Genomic DNA, 18,534 nt, shown 5'->3' with positions numbered 1-18,534 from the left:
TACATAGCAGAGGGGCATTGCTGGCATATGATGGCGTATATTACATTGGTGGATGTGCAGGTGAATGAACTGGTGATGGTGTGGCTGATCTGGTTAGGTCCTGTGATGGTGTCGCTGGTGTAGATATGTGCGCAGAGTTGGCATCGAGGTTTGTTGCATGGATTGGTTCCTGAGCTAGAGTTACTATGCTGCGGTGTGCAGTTACTGGTGAGAATATGTTTCAGGTTGGCAGGCTGTCTGTGGGCGACTGGCCTGCCACCCAAGGCCTGTGAAAGTGTGGGATCATTGTCCAGGATGGGTTGTAGATCCCTGATGACGCGTTGGAGGGGTTTTAGCTGGGGACTGTATGTGATGGCCAGTGGAGTCCTGTTGGTTTCTTTCTAAGGTTTGTCTTGCAGTAGGAGGCTTCTGGGTACACGTCTGGCTCTGTTGATCTGTTTCCTTATTTCCTTGTGCGGGTATTGTAGTTTTGAGAATGCTTGGTGGAGATTTTGTATGTGTTGGTCTCTGTCTGAGGGGTTAGAGCAGATGTGGTTGTACCTCAGTGCATGGCTGTAGATAATGGATCGTGTGATTTGCCCGGGATGAAAGCTGAGGCATGAAGGTAGGCATAGCAGTCGGTAGGTTTTCGGTATGGGGGGGTGTTAATGTGACCATCACTTATTTGCACCATGGTGTCTAGGAAGTGGAGCTCCCGTGTAGATTGGTCCAGGCTGAGGTTGATGGTGGGATGGAAGCTGTTGAAATCGTGGTGGAATTTTTCCAGAGTCTCCTTCCCATGGGTCCAGATGATGAAGATGTCATCAATGTAGCGTAGGTAGAGAACACTAAACACTAAAAACACTGGTCACTTTTTAAACTCTTGCCTAATGATTCTGCTGGGGTAATAAGTGTCACAGGATCAGGCCTAGCCCTTCAAAAGACTAAACATACCTGGATGTGATTCTCAAAAAAACAAAGAGGGAGGGACAGATGGTGAGTTACCTTTACAGACGGGTGCAGGTGTATGCCACTTCTGGGAAGGCATACTATAAAGATTTTTTTCCTCCAAAAAGTCGGTAACCATTGGCACAAGTGTATGTGACTTGTTTTCCCTCATCAGCTCCCCAACTAGACGCAGTGCTGTTGTCAACCTTAGGACTATCTCCACAACTTTCAGCTTAAAAAGAAAACCAAAACCCAGCACAACTGGAAAACAATCAGTTTTCTCCTGTGCAGAGACAGAAGAGATTGTTGGCAAAAAAAAAAATACCACCCTGCAAGAAGGAACATGCCCCTTTAATGTGCAATATTAGCATAGGATCTGTGCTGTAGAAAAATAATTATGCAGTGCCGATCAGGTTTCTTTTGCAAGTGGGAATAACTCAAGGCTTTGCAGAAGCAGCCATGCCAAAGGACAGGCTGCCAAGGACTTATTGCTGAAGTTAGAATGGCTGCTCACTATAGCATCCATATTTAACACTAGCCCCTGCACCATTATATGTAACCCAGTTACAACTGCAGAGTGATTAGAGATATCGCTCGTCTACTTAACTGGATTTCTCAACTCGTATACTAGAGCAGATGGAGCACAGATCTCTGAGCGCGGGGCAACTAGCCATTTGAGGGTTCTTGTGTATATCAAAATGATGAGCTTAGCTCTGGTTATAGTGAGTTGCACCCTTTTTTTTTTTAAGCCCGCCACTGTGGGAGCCGTTCCTTTATAGTCAGCTAAGTGCTCTTGCAGGGTGGTGGGCTGGGGACTGAACTCCTCTTCATCCAAAGAACAGAAAAAGCCTGCAGTGCTGCTGCCTGTGCCTACCAAACCCTTACTCCTTAGGTGCTGCATCTTAACCTAAAAAGACCTACTCCTATAGGCAAGATAGGATCTCACTGGCCTCTTTGCTTAGCTACTTCCTGTACCAAGACCAGCCACAACTAATTATGGTGGTTACTATGGTATGGTCACCTGTCCACTGAGAACTAGCCAAAGGCAACCATTTGACTCTGACCATCTATCACATGGTAACTACTCTGGGACCAGATCTGGATTTCAATCAGCCACCTACAGAGGAAAAGCTCCCTATCCCATTACAAAATCCCTGAGTCACATTTACACAATCAATTTTTTTGTAGACCTCAAAATAAGATCTAGGTCCTGTTTGATTTGGAGATTGGGATGGTTCAGACTGGGGCGCTTGTTTTTTTCTCACCCCTTTGTTCATCATATCCATTGTGCAGGAACATTTAGCAAACAAGGCAAAAAACAAAACTTGTAATAGGGTTTGAAATGCCAAAAAAAATTACTAAGTTTGAGCTCCCTGAAGGCTTCTTTACAAAGCTCCTCACTGTCGGTCCCATCTTCTGCGTTACAGTTTTCTTCCGCATTTCTGGTATTACTCAGCAAGTAGATTTAATGGACTTACCAAACAGAATAGGAAGCCAGGTGACCAGATTGAACAACATTAGCCATGTCGTCATCTTTTAATTCCCTTCTTGTCCAAAGGCTGGATTCCCAGCATATCACACAACAGAGGGAAAAGATCCTGTAAGATCTAGAAACAGGAGACAAAACCAGGAGCAAGAACCAGTGAAAGAAGCAGAGTTTAATTCATGGAAATGGGGTATAAAACACAGGTTAAGGTATCCTTCTCCCATATCCCCTGCTATCCACTGAGAAAATGTTCTTAGAAATTGTGGCTCATGATGAAGGAATTATTTACGCACAGAAACAAAGCAAACTAGGAGCAAAAGAGCTTAGCAGCAAAGGTTTAAAGAAATCAGGAGGGAGATAATTTTAAGTGGAATTGATTTATTTTTTACCTGAGCCCAGGTTAAAAACAAAATAAAATAAGCAGAGAGTCTGTGTTAGTTTTCACTTTGTAGATGCCCTTTTGCATATTGGCTTATTTTGCTGAGCAAGTTTGGGCAAGCTGAGACTCTGCTTTGAACAATAGAGGCATTGACCTCAGTCAATATTTAATCACTAGTCCACTCCAGGAACCAGGTTCATGTCAAGCACAAACCACAGGCGTTCCCCTCAATTTTCAGACAGCACAGAATATAAACCGCTGAAGAATTATGTTGTGCTGCATGTCACCTCTGGGAGTCTGTCCAACAGACAATAGCCTCCATGCACCTACTGCAGGGCCCAGTAGCAGGGAATAAGGTAGGTTCCAAAAACACCTAGACAAAAACATGTCCCTGCTTTGGCAGGCACAGAGCATCATGCAGTTTCCTTAACCCACAGCTCTGCATCAGGCATTTATACAGTGGCTGGTGCGGGGGATGGGGGGTTGGCAGGAAGGGCATGCATCTGAAGAGGTGGTGTTTTTTACCCACAAAAGCTTATGCCCAAATAAATCTGTTAGTCTTTAAGATGCCACCGGACTCCTCATTGTCCCATTTCTTAGAGCTCAACAGCTTCCCAGCCAGGGAACTAGTGTTTCTCCCTGACTCTTTACATGTTGGTCTGCAGTTTGGAGTACCTTTTCTTGGATGTTATGATGGACTATTTACTGCAGCCTACAGCTTCAAGATCCCTTGCTGCCCCCTTGCATTTCTTCAGGAATTTCACAAGTAAGTCGCTGCAGCTGGGCAGCTACCAGACATCTTCAGGGGACTTAACAGAGTTCTCTAAAGATCCCCTCCCATTGAAGAGTTATTGTGTAACTGACACCATGAGGGAGGAGGTAAAGAACACCTAGGATCTGTGTTCCCACTACGCAGGGAAGTAGCGATACTCCTTGGGGTTATAATGCCAAGTCACTCCTTCTACCAAATAAGTTTGCCTGTGCAATGCTGCTTAACTTTCATAACCCTTCCAAACCAAACACAGCATGACATCCACAAACACACCCACACAGGTCTTCCCAGTCTATCCCACTGCCAGAACAGCTCACATGAAAGTTTATTTATTTTTATTTTTTAAAATGTAAAATACACCTTGATATAAATACTCAAGATCAGATTTTACATTTGAAAGAAACAAATATTTTTCAAAACCATTATTAGAAAACCCTCTCTGACTTTCCCTCCAAGCCAACTATCTACCAGCCCACCAGCACCCTCACTCAAATACTGGGAAGAATCTGAGCCTTGGCTTGTGTGTGAATATTAAATAGACTTGGGTTGTCAAACTAATGGGGAAAGTCAATTTCTGAGTCAAAGAACCCTCCACTGAGAGCTCCTGGCTGCCAGCTGCAGATGTTCAAATCTTGGGATTCTCGGTGTTGTCAACTCTCATGATTTTATCACAAGACTTGTGATACTGGTGGTTTTTCTTAAAGTCCCCTCTCCTGGAATCATGTGATTATATGAGACTCTAGGCTTTCCTAAAAAACAGTTTATAATCCTTATAGTTGTAGAGAAAAGCTTGAAAATCTGAACCCTAAATGCTCAAACACCAGAATGCAAGTAAAAAGATCCGACTGTTAATTTTTTTTAAATTATGATTTTAAGACAATTATCATTTGGGGGGAATTATTGCAGCGAGGGTATAAGATGTGGATGCAATAACTACTTAATGTCATTCTCAAACCTAACCAATAATTGATTCTCTTTGCATAGCCCAGCCTTGTCTCCTTTATACATTTTAATTGCTACTCTCTTAATGGTTTCCACAGACTTTATATATTCCCAGACATTATTATGGTGTTATGAAGCCTGCATACGATATGAACCCCAAACTGTCAATGGAGGCTTTGCCCATTACAGAAAATACTGGAGGGAAAAATCACAGAGGAATCAAGATTTGTTGTAGAGACCCTTTATTATAAACAAACATTTGTGAATGTCTGTGTGTAATTGCAACCAGCACACAGAAAATATATCCAGGTAGGTTTGCAAATACTGTACTCTTCAACCTGAACATAAAATTAAAAAGCAATAAAGTGCCAAAATTTCAAGCATTCTTGGAACAAACATCTCATAAGATATGGAAAAAGGACATCAGTGCAACATATATGCTGTTTGCCTGATCCTGCACTTCTGATACAGACAACATTAGGAGGGAGAGCTCAGTGTTTTGAGCATTAGCCTGCTAAACCCAGGGTTGTGAGTTCAGTCCTTGAGGGGGCCATTTAGGGAACTGGGGAAAAAAATCTGTCTGGACATTGGTCCTGCTTTGGGCAGGGGGTTGGACTAGATGACCTCTTGAGGTCTCTTCCAACCCTGATATCCTTTGATTCTATGAAAATTCTGACTGCACAAGGACAGCAGAATTGGGCCTCACAGCACCCTTTCAAAGCCAAATAACTATGCCTGTGACTTCATTCAGGACAGGAACCTCTGATGCACAGCTTGGTGCAACCCCTCCCTCCCATTTATGTATTTGTTGCAAGTATCCAAGACCACATCAAGCACACACAAATGTAAGTTGCCTAGCCTGATTTAATTTGTTTTTATCTCCATAAGCCTTTTTGAACATTCTAATTACCCCTGACACCTCATAGCTAAGATTGAAAAGATTTCACACAAGTGAAAACAAATATTTTTCTTTTTTTAAAACTATCATTAAAAGAAAGACATGAAAAAAAAATGCAGCTCACCAAATGTAAAAGAAGACAGCAATTGCATCTTAATGCAATGTTCTGAGGGATAGACGGTGCTTATTTCATAGTGCAGGATGCAGTGCCTTGTTGTGTATTAACAGCTACTGGACACAAAAGCTAGTGAAAATTAGATGGAAAAAGTCTAGCCTCTGGGATAATACCAGGGAAGTCAATGAACCACTTAGTCCCTGGCTAAGCTGACTCCTGACAGAATATCAAACTGGTGCAAATGTAGCTTACACCTATTTTGCAGGCACTGGCATGAAAATGGTGTAACTTCTTTGCTGCTTGTTTTCTGACAGGCTTACACTGCAAAATGTAACTTTCACCACTAATAAATTTGTTCCTTAGGAACGTACCAAGGCTAGATTCAGCTTCGTTACATCAGTGTGGAGTAACTCAACTGGCTCAACTGACAATGGAGTCACCTCAGACTGAAAATGGTGTAACCAGTGTGCAATGGTCCCCACTCTGGGTTTGGTTGGGAAGTGTTGGCTAGTGGTCATGGCCACAACCCCAGACTGCCAAGGGGGCTGTGGGGAGGGGAGCCCGGGCCCTCCCACTCCACCAGACTCCAACCCAGAGCCCTTTGGACTACCAGTAACCTGGCAACAAAAGCTACTTGCGGCTGTCCTCCCTGGTCCTCTTCCTCTCATCTCCCCCTCTGGAGTCAGCTCAGTCCAGTCAGCCTGGTGAGGAAATCCAAATCAACAGAAACAAGATGGAGTTGCCACTGTCCAGGACCACCGGACACTTCCCTCTTTGTTCGTCTCTGTGGAGGGTCCTCCCTTCCCTCAAGGAGGGCCTCTTTAGTCAGCTGGGTCAGAGCCTTTAGGTTTCCCTCTGTTCTGCTCTGCTGGAGCTATGGGATGCAGGTCTGCTCACCTTCAGTGCTACTCGCCAAATGAGCTAATTCGTTGCCTATTAATTCCTCCAGCAGATGGAGCATTTGCTGCAGGTGTGGCGGGGCAAGGCTGGTGTCATAACTTTCCTACTCAGATCTGAACCTTAGAGTTCAGAACATGAGAAGCTAGCATGAAACCTCCAAACTTAATTACCAGCTTGGATCTGATATCGCTGCCACCAGCCAGAAGATTCCAGTGTCTGGCTCATTCTGGTCTCCCCAAAACCTTCCCTGGGGGACCCTAAGACTCAGATTCCTTGAGTCTCACAACAAAGGGGAATAAACCATTTCCCTTCCCCCTCCTCCCCTCCAGATGTTCCCTCCCTGGGTTCCTGGAGAGATACACAGATTCAAGCTCCGTGAATCTAAACAAAGGGATTCCACCCTCTTTACCTCCTCCCAGATTTCCCCGCCCTGGGTAGTCTGGGAGATTCCCTGCTTCACGTCCTTGAAACACAAGTACCGAGAGATCTAATCTCTCTTCTCCCTCACCCAGAGGGTATGCAAAGTCAGGCTTAGTAAATCTAACACAAAGAGATTTTCCCCCTCCCTTCGTTTCATAGCCTTAACCAGTGAAAAACACTCAAACAGGTCTTAAAAAGAAAGCTTTATATAAAAAGAAAGAAAAAGACATAAAATTGGTCTCTGTATCAAGGTGACAATATACAGGGTCAATTGCTTAAAAGAAAAAATGAATAAACAGCCTTATTAAAAAAGAATACGATTTAAAACATTTCAGCAACTATACACATGTAAATACAAAAAAAAACAATATAAACCTATTGTCTTACTATCCTTGTACTTACAACTTGGAAACAGAAGATTAGAAAGCCTGGAGATTCCTGTGGTCACTCTCAGAGCCCAGAAAGAGAACAGACCAAGAACAAAGGAATCACACCCAAAACTTCCCTCCACCCAGATTTGAAAAGTCTTGTTTCCTGATTGGTCCTCTGGTCAGGTGTTGTTTGTTACCCCTTTCCAGGTGAAAGAGACATTAACCCTTAGCTATTTGTTTATGACAGCTGGCTGAGCCCAAAACAAGCCCTTGTTGCTCAGTGTGGGGTCTGTGCACCCCATTGTGCTTACTCTTTAAGTAGAGCTAAGATTGCACAACCCGTCCTCATGTTGGAGCACCCACTCACATGAGTAGCACTTAGGAATGAAGTGAAAGAGACAACATGAAAAATTATATCGTTGGGTTCACCTCTCAGTTAATAATGACAAAACTCTGAACTTGATCTGCATAACTCTGGCACCAGCCAAATACATACATCAGGAATGGCTTGAAGCAAGAATGCATTTGTAAGTTTAGCTGTGCCAAGAAGTGTTCCTACATCTAAAAGCATATTTTATCACCCATTCTGTTATTCACCTATATCTACATGCCAAATATAAGAATTTTCATTGCAGAAGAAAGCTCAGTACAACGTTGCCAGTACTGATATATTTATCAAATTATACATATCCCTTTTGCAAGCTGAATTTAAGGTCAAACATTGATTGACAAAGATATCGGACTTAATTAAAACACAGGGGACCGCGTTCTGACACATTCTACACATGCTTGTTAGCACCTTACCCTGCAAGCAGGGGGACTACTGGCACAGTAAGGGTACCAGACCCAACTTCCCAAAACACATTTCTATTGTGGAACCAATCATTGGTATTGATTAAAAAGTTACAATGTCAATATATTAGCAGCAACATTCATACATTCTGGCAGGGAAAAAAATACCAGTTATCTAATGATGTAACCACAAGCTCACCCATAATAGAAAAATAATTAACTTCACAATGTTGTGCAAAGTGATTATAGCATATTGTGCATAGTCAAATTACAATACATTGCTGTTTGCCTTCACTTTGCAATGTTATTTTAACCCTATGAAAGCAAGTAAGCAAATGGTAGATTTGGATGAAAGCGCATGTATTTAGACAGGAAGTGACCACGGATGCAAATGTGCGAGAGCCCACAAGTCTCTTCCTCCAACATGCTTTCTCTTCCTCATTTTTGTTACTTGTCTCTAATTCATTAGATATCTTTCATAAATAAAAACAGGGGAGCCTGCTCCCACAGAAGTCAAGGGCAAAACTGCCCTTCAGCGAGAGAAGCCTGTAATGTCAGGCCCATGTCAAATACTAAATGGGAGTGTTTGTTTTAATTCAGAAGGTGTAAGATTATGTTAGGCATCACACACGCACACACAGTTACTTTAAAAGAGTTTTGATAAGTTCCCAAGGTGAGGCTTCTTCTGCCCCAGCTGTGAATCGTTCTAGCATTTGCAGCAAGGAACCACTTTTATCATTTTTAAAGAGAGCTGAAAACAAGTTACTGGGCCATAGTGTGTTGTTAATTGGCTCATTCTACTTCCATGTCTGCAGAGACAGCTCCAGCCAACATGGATTGTTGATGCATTCTAGTTCCACAAGGAGATTTGTCCTTTCAAGTGTCCATTAAGTTTTCAGCCAAGTTCATGATGAAACCAAGACCTCTACCTCTACCTCTAGAAATGAGAAATCAAAAAGGCACAAATTATAACTGTGCAAAGCTGAAAGGAGATAAGCCATTGAAATCACTCTGGACAATGGAGCTGAGACTACCTATTGCTAAGTATAAAGTATGATACTTTAATAGTATGAAATATAGAGCCATAACATCCCAGTAGTTTTTAAGACCATTCCTACTGATTTCAGAGGGGAGTTTTGCTGGCAGCATATGACCCATGACAACAACAGAGGTAACCCATTTTCTCTTCTAGGAACAAATATCTTCCATACCACAATCTTGTGCTCATTAATTCTCTCCTTCAGATACATCTCAGTTTCAAATCATAACATCTCTGCACATGTCCCATAGTGTTCTTCCTCTAAACTTACGACATGTAATTCTCTTCTGGGCTATGACATCACAAATATAGAGTTGGTGCCTTCAAGTGTTACAGTTAAAGGACACAGTTTTACTTGGGAAATGATGGAAGTGAACTTTGGGCATATACAGCTCAAGTCTCCACTAACTCGCACTTCACATAATTCTTTATCACTGTGCAAAGTGGGTATAAATCAGAACATTGGCGTTTCACACATGAAGTGTAGAAAAGTTTACTGGAGCATACAATGAGAAGAAAAGCAATACTGAAGCAGTCCAGAGGTTCAAAGTTACTTCATTTTATTTATCTGATCCACAAGAAAGTTTACAACACAAATATTCAAAAACAACATTACAATATCTATTTTGCAGGCCCATATTTGCAAAAAAAAAAAAAAAATCAACCACGTGAAACACTTTGCTGGTTTTACAACTATGCTCCTTCCATACAGGAAATGTACTAATGACGTTCTGATGCATTTTATAAAGAGAATGCATTCATGTGAGCAAGACTAGCAGGTAACTTTACAGACACGCAGTTATATAAACTAAAATACAAAGGCCAAGATTTTCAAAAGTAACTAATGTATTTAGGTGCCCAACATGAGTCACCTTAAAGGGGCCTGAATTGCAGAAATTGCTGAGCACTTCCCTTCAGACGTAAGGGGCACTTCTGAAGATTGTGGCCCAATCTTGTAAATCAGTCGGTGCCATTTTATTTATGGTATAATCATCAGTGCTTAGCAGTAAAGAGACACGAACTAAGTCATTGACTCAATGACAAAAATCACCAAAACACATTTACTCTTTTAAAAACATTCAGAAAATCAGACATGACATTTTTCCATGTGTGATTTACAAACAAGTCATATTTGATTAAAAATAAAACTTCCCTCACCCCAAGCAACCACAAACCGAAAACACAAGCAACTTTTTATAACAAACCAATACCAGCATAAGATGCTAGTATTCTATAAAGAACATGTCTATAGCAACACATTCACACCGAGTTCTAATGCAAAACAAAACCATTGGGGGGGGGGAAGGATGTTGTAGACTAAATTCTACAAAGTGCTGGACTAAGTTCCATCAGTTTGTTTGCACACACACAGCCCCTCCACCAGCTTCTTCATATAGAGATTCAAGCTTAAAGTGCAATTATGGCTAGAAAATAACATTGTTAAAATGGCATTTGGGGGCGGGGGAGGGCTGCAGGTTTATTTCTTCAGGGTACAATTAATTTCTGTGCAAAGTACCGGCACAGAGGCCAGGCATAAGCAGCACGCAGGCCTTGTTCCTCAGTCCAGTGGTGAATTTCACCCTTGTTGATCAGAAATCCTATTTGCTCAATTTACAAGTGAAAATGACAATTTACCTAGTTGCCAGTGACACAAGCTCCCACCTGGAGACCTAGTTGGCACCCTGCTGTCTCACTTCATTCCCAGCAAAACAGACTCTGCAACTGGACCTTAGCCTGACCATTCTACTGGGGCTTGCTCCTGTGGACGTGTCAAGGCAAAACTCTCACCTACTTTACTGGGAACAGGATCAGCCCCACAGCGAAGGTTAGGGGGGAGGAGAATAAAATCCATCTTGCTCTCCCATGCGTATATGTTTGTGTCAGTAAAGTCCACAGATGAGACACAGAGACACACACAGAGCGAACTGAGAAGGTGCCATTTCTGCATAACACCTTTGCTGATAATACCCAAAACATTCACTCAGTATCTAGCAACATCCATTGACATTTTGTGCGTTATTGCAGCTTGAGTAAAACAGTCATAACATCACTTTATCATTTAAATAAAACTTTTCTGTATCTGTTATTTAAAATCTATGTTAAGATAGAGAGAATAAATGACAAAACAAGGCACGTTATCCTGAAACCCATAACATAGTCATTTATCGTAAGGAATGTATGCCTATAAAATGCTGGTTACGAACAGGGAGGCTACGTAATCACAGTAAAAGTGCTACAGAGATTCACTCTTGTTACAAAGTGCAATTAAATTTAAAATCCTTTTGTTAGCAGATGAGTTACAAGCAGCTCCTGGATAGATCACTGTGTGGTAACTACAAGTTCTGATTGTGCCTGTAGATACATGTTCACAATGACTGTAGACATTCAATGGAAGTTGTTCAACTCTGATCGGAAGTTGTGCTTGTCTTGATTCAACACAAAGTACAGCCCTCCCCACTTGAAAGAGGTGTTTAAGTGACATCTGAAAACAGCAAGATCCATTTCTGGCTGTAGCATTCCTTTTTTTGGTACTATTTTTGAGAATGAAATATGAATGGAGTCTCTTTTATGAAAACCTAATTTTCCATTCTTACTATGTGTGTTAGATGTCTGGAAAATAATTGAACCAGCAATCATTTTCCTTTCCATCTGCAGAACACAGTTCTACATAAAGAGAGAATTGGCATACGATTCATAAGTGGAAACTGTAAGTTAAGGCAGCTCAGCAAATGACAATTAAAAAAAGCAGTTTCAATATAGCTCGAAAATGAAGCTGTCAAATAGGATAAGGCATCTAACTTCAGTGTCACAGGGAAAAAATGCATTTCTCCCTCCCATTTTTTTTTCTACCAGTGAAACTGAAAGACAAGTGCATTGCCTGTAAAATGGAGATGGCCACAGAATATCTGTTCCTCAGAGCATAATGTTGTCAGTATCAAGAAGTCTTTGCAACTCTGATGAATTGCAAACAAATTTCTATAGGCTTAAATTCTGTCTTGGGTGTGTGGGAGGGAATGCATTAGGTCCATGTAATGACTGAACACCCAAGAGGAATAGTCTGGAAGAGTGTAGTCTGCGCTTCCCTCTGCATGGGGTAGTTCCTGGCCACTGGATCCATGAAATGAAAAAAAAAACCTGACGTGTTTTAACAAAGTTAAAAAAAGAATAACTGACCATCACGGTCATCTTAACAGTTTGACATGCAACACCAGATTGAGACGATCCCCATTAGAAAGTCTTGGAAACCAGTTTTTAAAAAGCTGTTTCAAGATCAGTTTTCTAATTTAAAATCAATAGTTAAAATGAGCTCCCTTCAAGTCCACGACAATGATATTTGGCACTTACATAGCACCTTTCATCAGATGATCTCAAAGCGCTTTAGAAACATGGGTGCTATCCCCAGATGGGAAACCAAGGTACAGGGAGATTAAGTGACTTGGTCAATGCCATAAAATTAGTCAATATGGAACCCATGGAATGGAACCCATAACTTTTGACTCCCAGAACCCAATTCTAAAACATTCCTCTGGCTGCCAAGGTGGTCACCAAGGGGAGACAGTTTTTGAAGGCCTTGTTCTAATGCAAACATTTTTCAGCTTCTTTGAGAATATTCCTTTAAAGCAAAGTCACTTATTCAATATAGCAACAGTAACATTGTTGAGTATAGAAGTGCGTTCCAGGCACAGTCAAAAATCACTGGAGAAAGAAAGAGATTTCATGCCAAATGGTTGCAACTGGGCATTTAAATGGAGTTACGACAAATGCATAGGAGAAAATGATATCACTCCCCAGAGGAGAAAGCAAAAATGCTGTGATAACATTAAACACACATGTACAAAACCCAAAGAGACACCTACTAAGAACCACAACTAAATTAAATAGAAACAAATCTCACATTGCACAATCCGTTTCACAAATAAGGTAAATAAAATGCAATGTCAAAGTTATAGAAGTCAATTTCACAGGCAAGGCATAAACTGAAACAGCAAGTACATCAAGAGATATTTGTATTAACATTTGCAGTGACATTCACTCAGCCATTTAAAGCAGGGACAAGAAAGGGACTCGTGGTCAGCAAGGTTGGATCTGAGCAACACAGGCACAAAGGGAAGCACGGGTAATTTCCTGGCCATTCTGTACAGTGTGACACTAAATTCCTCTCACTCGATAGCCTCACTTGGTGGCTGAGATAGAAACCAAGGACTCACAGGTGATGTTGTTTGCTGACTCCCTGGAGAGAAGGGATAATAGACTATTTATGTCCTCTCTCACTGGATGTAAGAAAAAGAGATGCTACAGTATCCTTCAGCCCCATCCAATTCACCCCTCCAGTAGGATTATGGGATCTGATAGTTAGTGAAGATTAATAATTATACTTAACACTAACACAGCACTCTTCACTGTCTAAGCACTTTACAAAGTTCACAATCCTGTGAGGGACCAAGTTGCTCCTGTAAGGTGGGAAATTAATTCAACCCCCACTTGAAGTCAATGGATGTTGAGGGTTTTCAGCAGCATTTGGGACTAGGCTATAATTAAATAACCATCACAAAAACCCTGTGAGATAATACTTGCCTATCACATAGGGGGAACTAAGGCAGATAAGGTAAGAGACGTGCCCAAGGCCTCAGAGAGTTGGTGTCCCAGCAGGAATTAAAGCTCAAGAAGTTCCTGGCTCAGGCTACTAGACTCTGGCAGAACTTTCCCTCCTTCAATTTATTGAAGTCTTCATGTAAATGGTTCTGAAGTCCTGCAGACTAGGGTTGCATCATGCCATCCACCTCTGTGCATAACTCACCCTTTATTCATCTCCGTAGGGAATTCCTAGCATGGATCAACAACAAAACTACAGCTACTAGCATCCTGTGATGTAAACAGACACCTAGGGCCAAAATCTTGCCTGGTGTAATTCCACAGAATGATTTCTACAGAATTACACCCAGAACATATTTGGGGCCTGATACACCATTCATCTATCCCAGTAATCTTGCTGATCTGGGGTGAAATTCACCCCTCTGCAAATGGCCAGCATGAAGTCTATGCACCATTATATTCCATTTCAACCCTTGCACCTGCCTCTGCAGATGATGAATTTCACCTATGATAAATAGATTCTCCACCAACTATGGCCCTTCTTTGATTTGCTGGATTATTATGTGACAAATGATTTCCTTCTGCCCCAAGCATTCACTGTTCCCCCGCTCTCTCCACAATGATTGCCATGCTATTATAATTAAAAGAATTGCTACTTACTAAACAAACCCAGAGAGAATGCATACAAGCTATGCTCAGTGATACTCACAAGCAAGTACTTCCCATTTGAAGCTGCAAAGAAAAAAGAAACAGCACAGGATAGATCATATTGCATTTTAAAATAGACTAAAAAATAATAATATAAAAGCAGAGCAGAAAACAAGGAAAAATTGAAACAACCCCCAGAATCTCATGTGAAGGCAGGACCACTGCAGGCTTGTATAAGAAACAAGTACCTCATACAAGTCAGGGAAACTGCATCCTAAAGCACCAGTGAAGTCCAGCCAGTCAATCAGTTTCTTGGCTGAACACTCATTTAAATGGCTCTGCCCAATTCAGTATATTCCATATTGATAAGCTGCAACATTAATGTCAGTACAGGGAGAAATGGTTTTTAAATACTAAGTTTAAAGGGACGTTTTCAGGTTTTGAAACATACTCTCTATAGCTCAGATTTTCAAAAGTGACTAGATATTTTGGGTGTCTCCATTTTCATCAAGTGCCCTCTGAAAATCAGGCTCCTTTATAGTGTCTTAAAATTGGGTATCCCAAATCTGCCACTTTTGAAAATTTAGACCGGTGTTTTACTATTACCACAGTAGAATTATTAGAACTGAACGGGGGCCCAAATTGTCACATTACCTATTCTTTTTTATTTGTGGAAATCAGCGAAGCAACACCAGTGTGAAAGCAGAGATACACTGGTGAATCAGGACCTCAGCTTTAAAAGTGTTACTTACAATTCAGTATTTATGCAGTGCGAAGTGCAAAAAATTAAGCATTCAGCTTGGAACAACAAAAACAGACTAATCCATTTCAATTTACAAAGAGGCAGAATTACTTCTCCCCGCAACAAAATCATGCGTGCAAAGCTGCTGATCAGTTTCACTGGTAGCAGAGGATCACTTTGTTGCATATACCTTATGACATTCGGGTAAGCAGAGAGTCCCTTAAAAATCAACTTGTCTGTCTGGAAAGGGGAATCGTATTTTAAAACACACAAACCAGAAACTCATTGTTAGTCAATGACATTCACTCTGCAGGGAGCAGGGCATTTTATGCTTACATGATTGCAGTTGCACCGCAATTTGCTGACTCTTAAGGAATTTGTAATCTGAAGCTATTTTAAAGCAGGAATGATGATAAGGCATCTAAACTTCAAGACATTTCATTTGTGCATTGCACAGGACCATTGGAAAACAGGAGTAATTGTTTGGCCATTAGTTCTGTGTTTGACCAGGGAGAGAGGGATAAGATAGAAAAGTTACCACTTGAACACTGACTTGTAGCTTCCGCTTATCAGCCCCATCTCGAGTCTCTGGGAATAGCGGAGACCCCACTGGGTTGAGAGGTCTGCTCCCAACACTGTAATTTCGTGTGCGCTTTATTGTGTCCGAACTGGCCAGAGGTGTAAAGCTGTTTCTTCTCATCCTTACAGGGGTTTGGCTCTTTGGAAAGTTGTTCTGATTGAAAATGGAGCATATTACAAGAAATGAATAGCAGAACCACAATCTGAGGCCTGGTCTACACTACGCGTTTAAACCGAATTTAGCAGCGTTAAATTGACTTAACCCTGCACTCGTCCACACAACGAGGCCCTTTATATCGATATAAAGGGCTCTTTAAACCGGTTTCTGTACTCCTCCCTGACGAGAGGAGTAGCACTGAAATCGGTATTGCCATATCGGATTAGAGTTAGTATGGCCGCAAATCGACGGTATTGGCCTCCGGGCGGTATCCCACAGTGCATCATTGTGACTGCTCTGGAAAGCAATCTGAACTCAGATGCACTGGCCAGGTAGACAGGAAAAGCCCCGTGAACTTTTGAATTTCATTTCCTGTTTGCCCAGCGTGGAGCTCTGATCACCACAGGTGGCGATGCAGTCCCAAATCCAAAAGGAGCTCGAGCATGAACTGTACGGGAGATACTGGATCTGATCGCTGTATGGGGAGACAAATCTGTTCTATCAGAGCTCCGTTACAGAAGATGAAATGACAAAGCATTTGAAAAAATCTCCAGGCTATGACAGACAGAGGCCACAGCAGGGATTCAACACAGTGCTGTGTGACAAGAGTAACGGAAAGCCAAAAAATCAAATGGACGCTCATGGAGGGAGGGAGGAGATACTGAGGACTCCAGCTATCCCACAGTCCCCACAGTCTCCGAAAAGTATTTGCATTCTTGGCTGAGCTCCCAATGCCTGTAGGGTCAAACACATTGTCCGGGGTGGTTCAGGGTATATCTCGTCAATTTACCCCCCGTGAAAGAAAAGGAAAAAAAATAGTTTCTTGACTTTTTTCAATGTCACCCTATGTCTACTGCATGCTGCTGGTAGACACAGTGCTGCAGCACTGAACAGCAGCATCCTCTCCCCTCCCCTCCCCGTAGGGAATTATTAGCATGGATCAACAACAAAACTACAGCTACTAGCATCCTGTGCTGTAAACAGACACCTAGGGCCAGATGGTATAGTACAAAATGACTGATAGCCGTCCTCATCATCCTGTGAGTGCTCCTGTCTGGCCTTGGTGAGGTCGGCAGGGGGCGCCTGGGTAAAAATAGGAATGACTCCCGGTCATTCCCGGCAGATGGTACAGAACGGCTGGTAACCGCCTTCATCATAGCAACTGGTGGCTGAGCTCCATCAGCCCCCCCTCCCCCGACCCCTTCATATCTAAAGAAAAGATTCTGTACTGCCTGGACTATCATAGCAGCAGAAGGCTGGTCTCCTCTCCCTCGCCACCGTTTAATGTCCTGCCTGGACTATCATAGCAGCTGGAGGCTGCCTCCCCCTCAATTAATCTTACTAAAAAGTCAGTGTTTCTTATTCCTGCATTCTTTATTACTTCATCACACAAATGGGGGGACACTGCAACGGTAGCCCAGGAGGGTTGGGGGAGGAGGGAAGCAACAGCTGGGGTTGTTGCAGGGGCACCCCCTAGAATGGCATGCAGCTCATCATTTCTGCGGGATCTGACACAGAGCGGCTGTGCTCTTGGTTTTCTGGTACACTGGTTCTCTAGTACTCTTGCCCATATTCTAGGTACGACTGACTGTATTTTTAAATAAAACATAAAGGAGGGAATGACCCAGGGAGTCATTCCCATTTTTGTCTTTGCGCCCCCGGCAGACCTCAGCAAAGGCCAACCAGGAGCACCCACGACAGCAGCAGATGGTACAGAATGACTGATAACTGTCATCTCATCACCAATTTACAATGGCATGGCAGACGTTACAATAGGGATAGTAACTGTCTCTGCTAACTTGCAATGGCAAATGAATGCTGCGGTGTAGCACTGCAGTACCGCCTCTGTCAGCAGCATCCAGTACACATACAGTGACAGTGACAAAAGGCAAAACGGGCTCCATGGTTGCCATGCTATGGCGTCTGCCAGGGCAATCCAGGGAAAAAGGGAGCGAAATGATTGTCTGCCATTGCTTTCACGGAGGAAGGAATGAGTGACGACATTTACTCAGAATCACCCGCAACACTGTTTTTGCACCATCATGCATTGGGATCTCAATCCAGAATTCCAAGGGGCGGGGGAGACTGCGGGAACTATGGGATAGTTACCCACAGTGCAACGCTCCAGAAATCGACACTAGCCTCGGTACATGGACGCACACCGCCGAATTATTGTGCTTTGTGTAGCCGCGTGCACTCGACTTTACACAATCTGTTTTACAAAACCGGTTTAAGTAAAATCGGAATAATCCTGTAGTGTACACGTACCCTGAAATCAAAGTTCATGCCAAGATATTCCTGATGCCAGAGACACTTTCCACTTGCCATAACCAGAAGCCTAATCCTGCTTCTGCTCTGCAGGCAGACCTCCTATTCAAACCAACTGAGGCCTAATGCAAAGTCCGTGGAAGTCAATGGAAAAATTCCTCTGTGCAGAGGACCAGCACAAACTGTATGCACCACTGAAGTCCTATTCTGAGAGTTCACAAGGTGCATAGGTCTTGTGCTAGCCCTCTGCATAGGAGTAAATTTAAACTTCTGGGTGGCTACAGAATCAGGCCCCCCAACTATCAAATTTCACCTGTCACCTTCTTCAAAGTTATCCATTTCTAACCATTCCCTTTACCTTAGACCCATTGCACACAGAACAGAGATACTGCTTTTGTCCAGAAACTGCTGTTAAAATGCACTTGTCACTGCACTGTAACAGCTTTATTTCCCTTATCTCTGTGGGTTCAAGATTTTTTTAAACAGGATGCAGATAAAAAAATTAT

The 18,534-nt window shown here is 42.4% G+C and overlaps 1 protein-coding gene across 13 annotated transcripts in view; it reads right to left on the bottom strand.

The window, feature by feature from the left end:
* Positions 1–781: 781 nt before the first annotated feature.
* The window catches only part of PFKFB2 (6-phosphofructo-2-kinase/fructose-2,6-biphosphatase 2), a 129,760-nt gene continuing 112,007 nt past the window's right edge, over positions 782–18,534 (bottom strand). For 10 of the 13 annotated variants that reach the window (XM_030561656.1, XM_030561657.1, XM_030561661.1 and 7 more), the window contains 3 exons: positions 15,578–15,757; positions 14,344–14,366; positions 8,318–8,939 (listed from right to left, as the gene is read on the bottom strand). In XM_030561656.1, coding sequence (XP_030417516.1) covers positions 8,879–8,939; positions 14,344–14,366; positions 15,578–15,757 — 264 coding nt within the window. In that variant the 3' untranslated portion in view covers positions 8,318–8,878. Of the gene's footprint in view, positions 2,535–8,317; positions 8,940–9,584; positions 13,273–14,343; positions 14,367–15,577; positions 15,758–18,534 lie in introns of those variants that run through there. The other 3 variants (XM_030561666.1, XM_030561667.1, XM_030561668.1) reach the window with 3 other exon arrangements.

This window comes from Gopherus evgoodei, chromosome 4, assembly GCF_007399415.2.
Source record: "Gopherus evgoodei ecotype Sinaloan lineage chromosome 4, rGopEvg1_v1.p, whole genome shotgun sequence".
Lineage (NCBI taxonomy): Eukaryota > Metazoa > Chordata > Testudines > Testudinidae > Gopherus > Gopherus evgoodei.
Note: the sequence above shows the minus strand (reverse complement) of the source record. Positions and strands in the feature narration are given on the sequence as shown.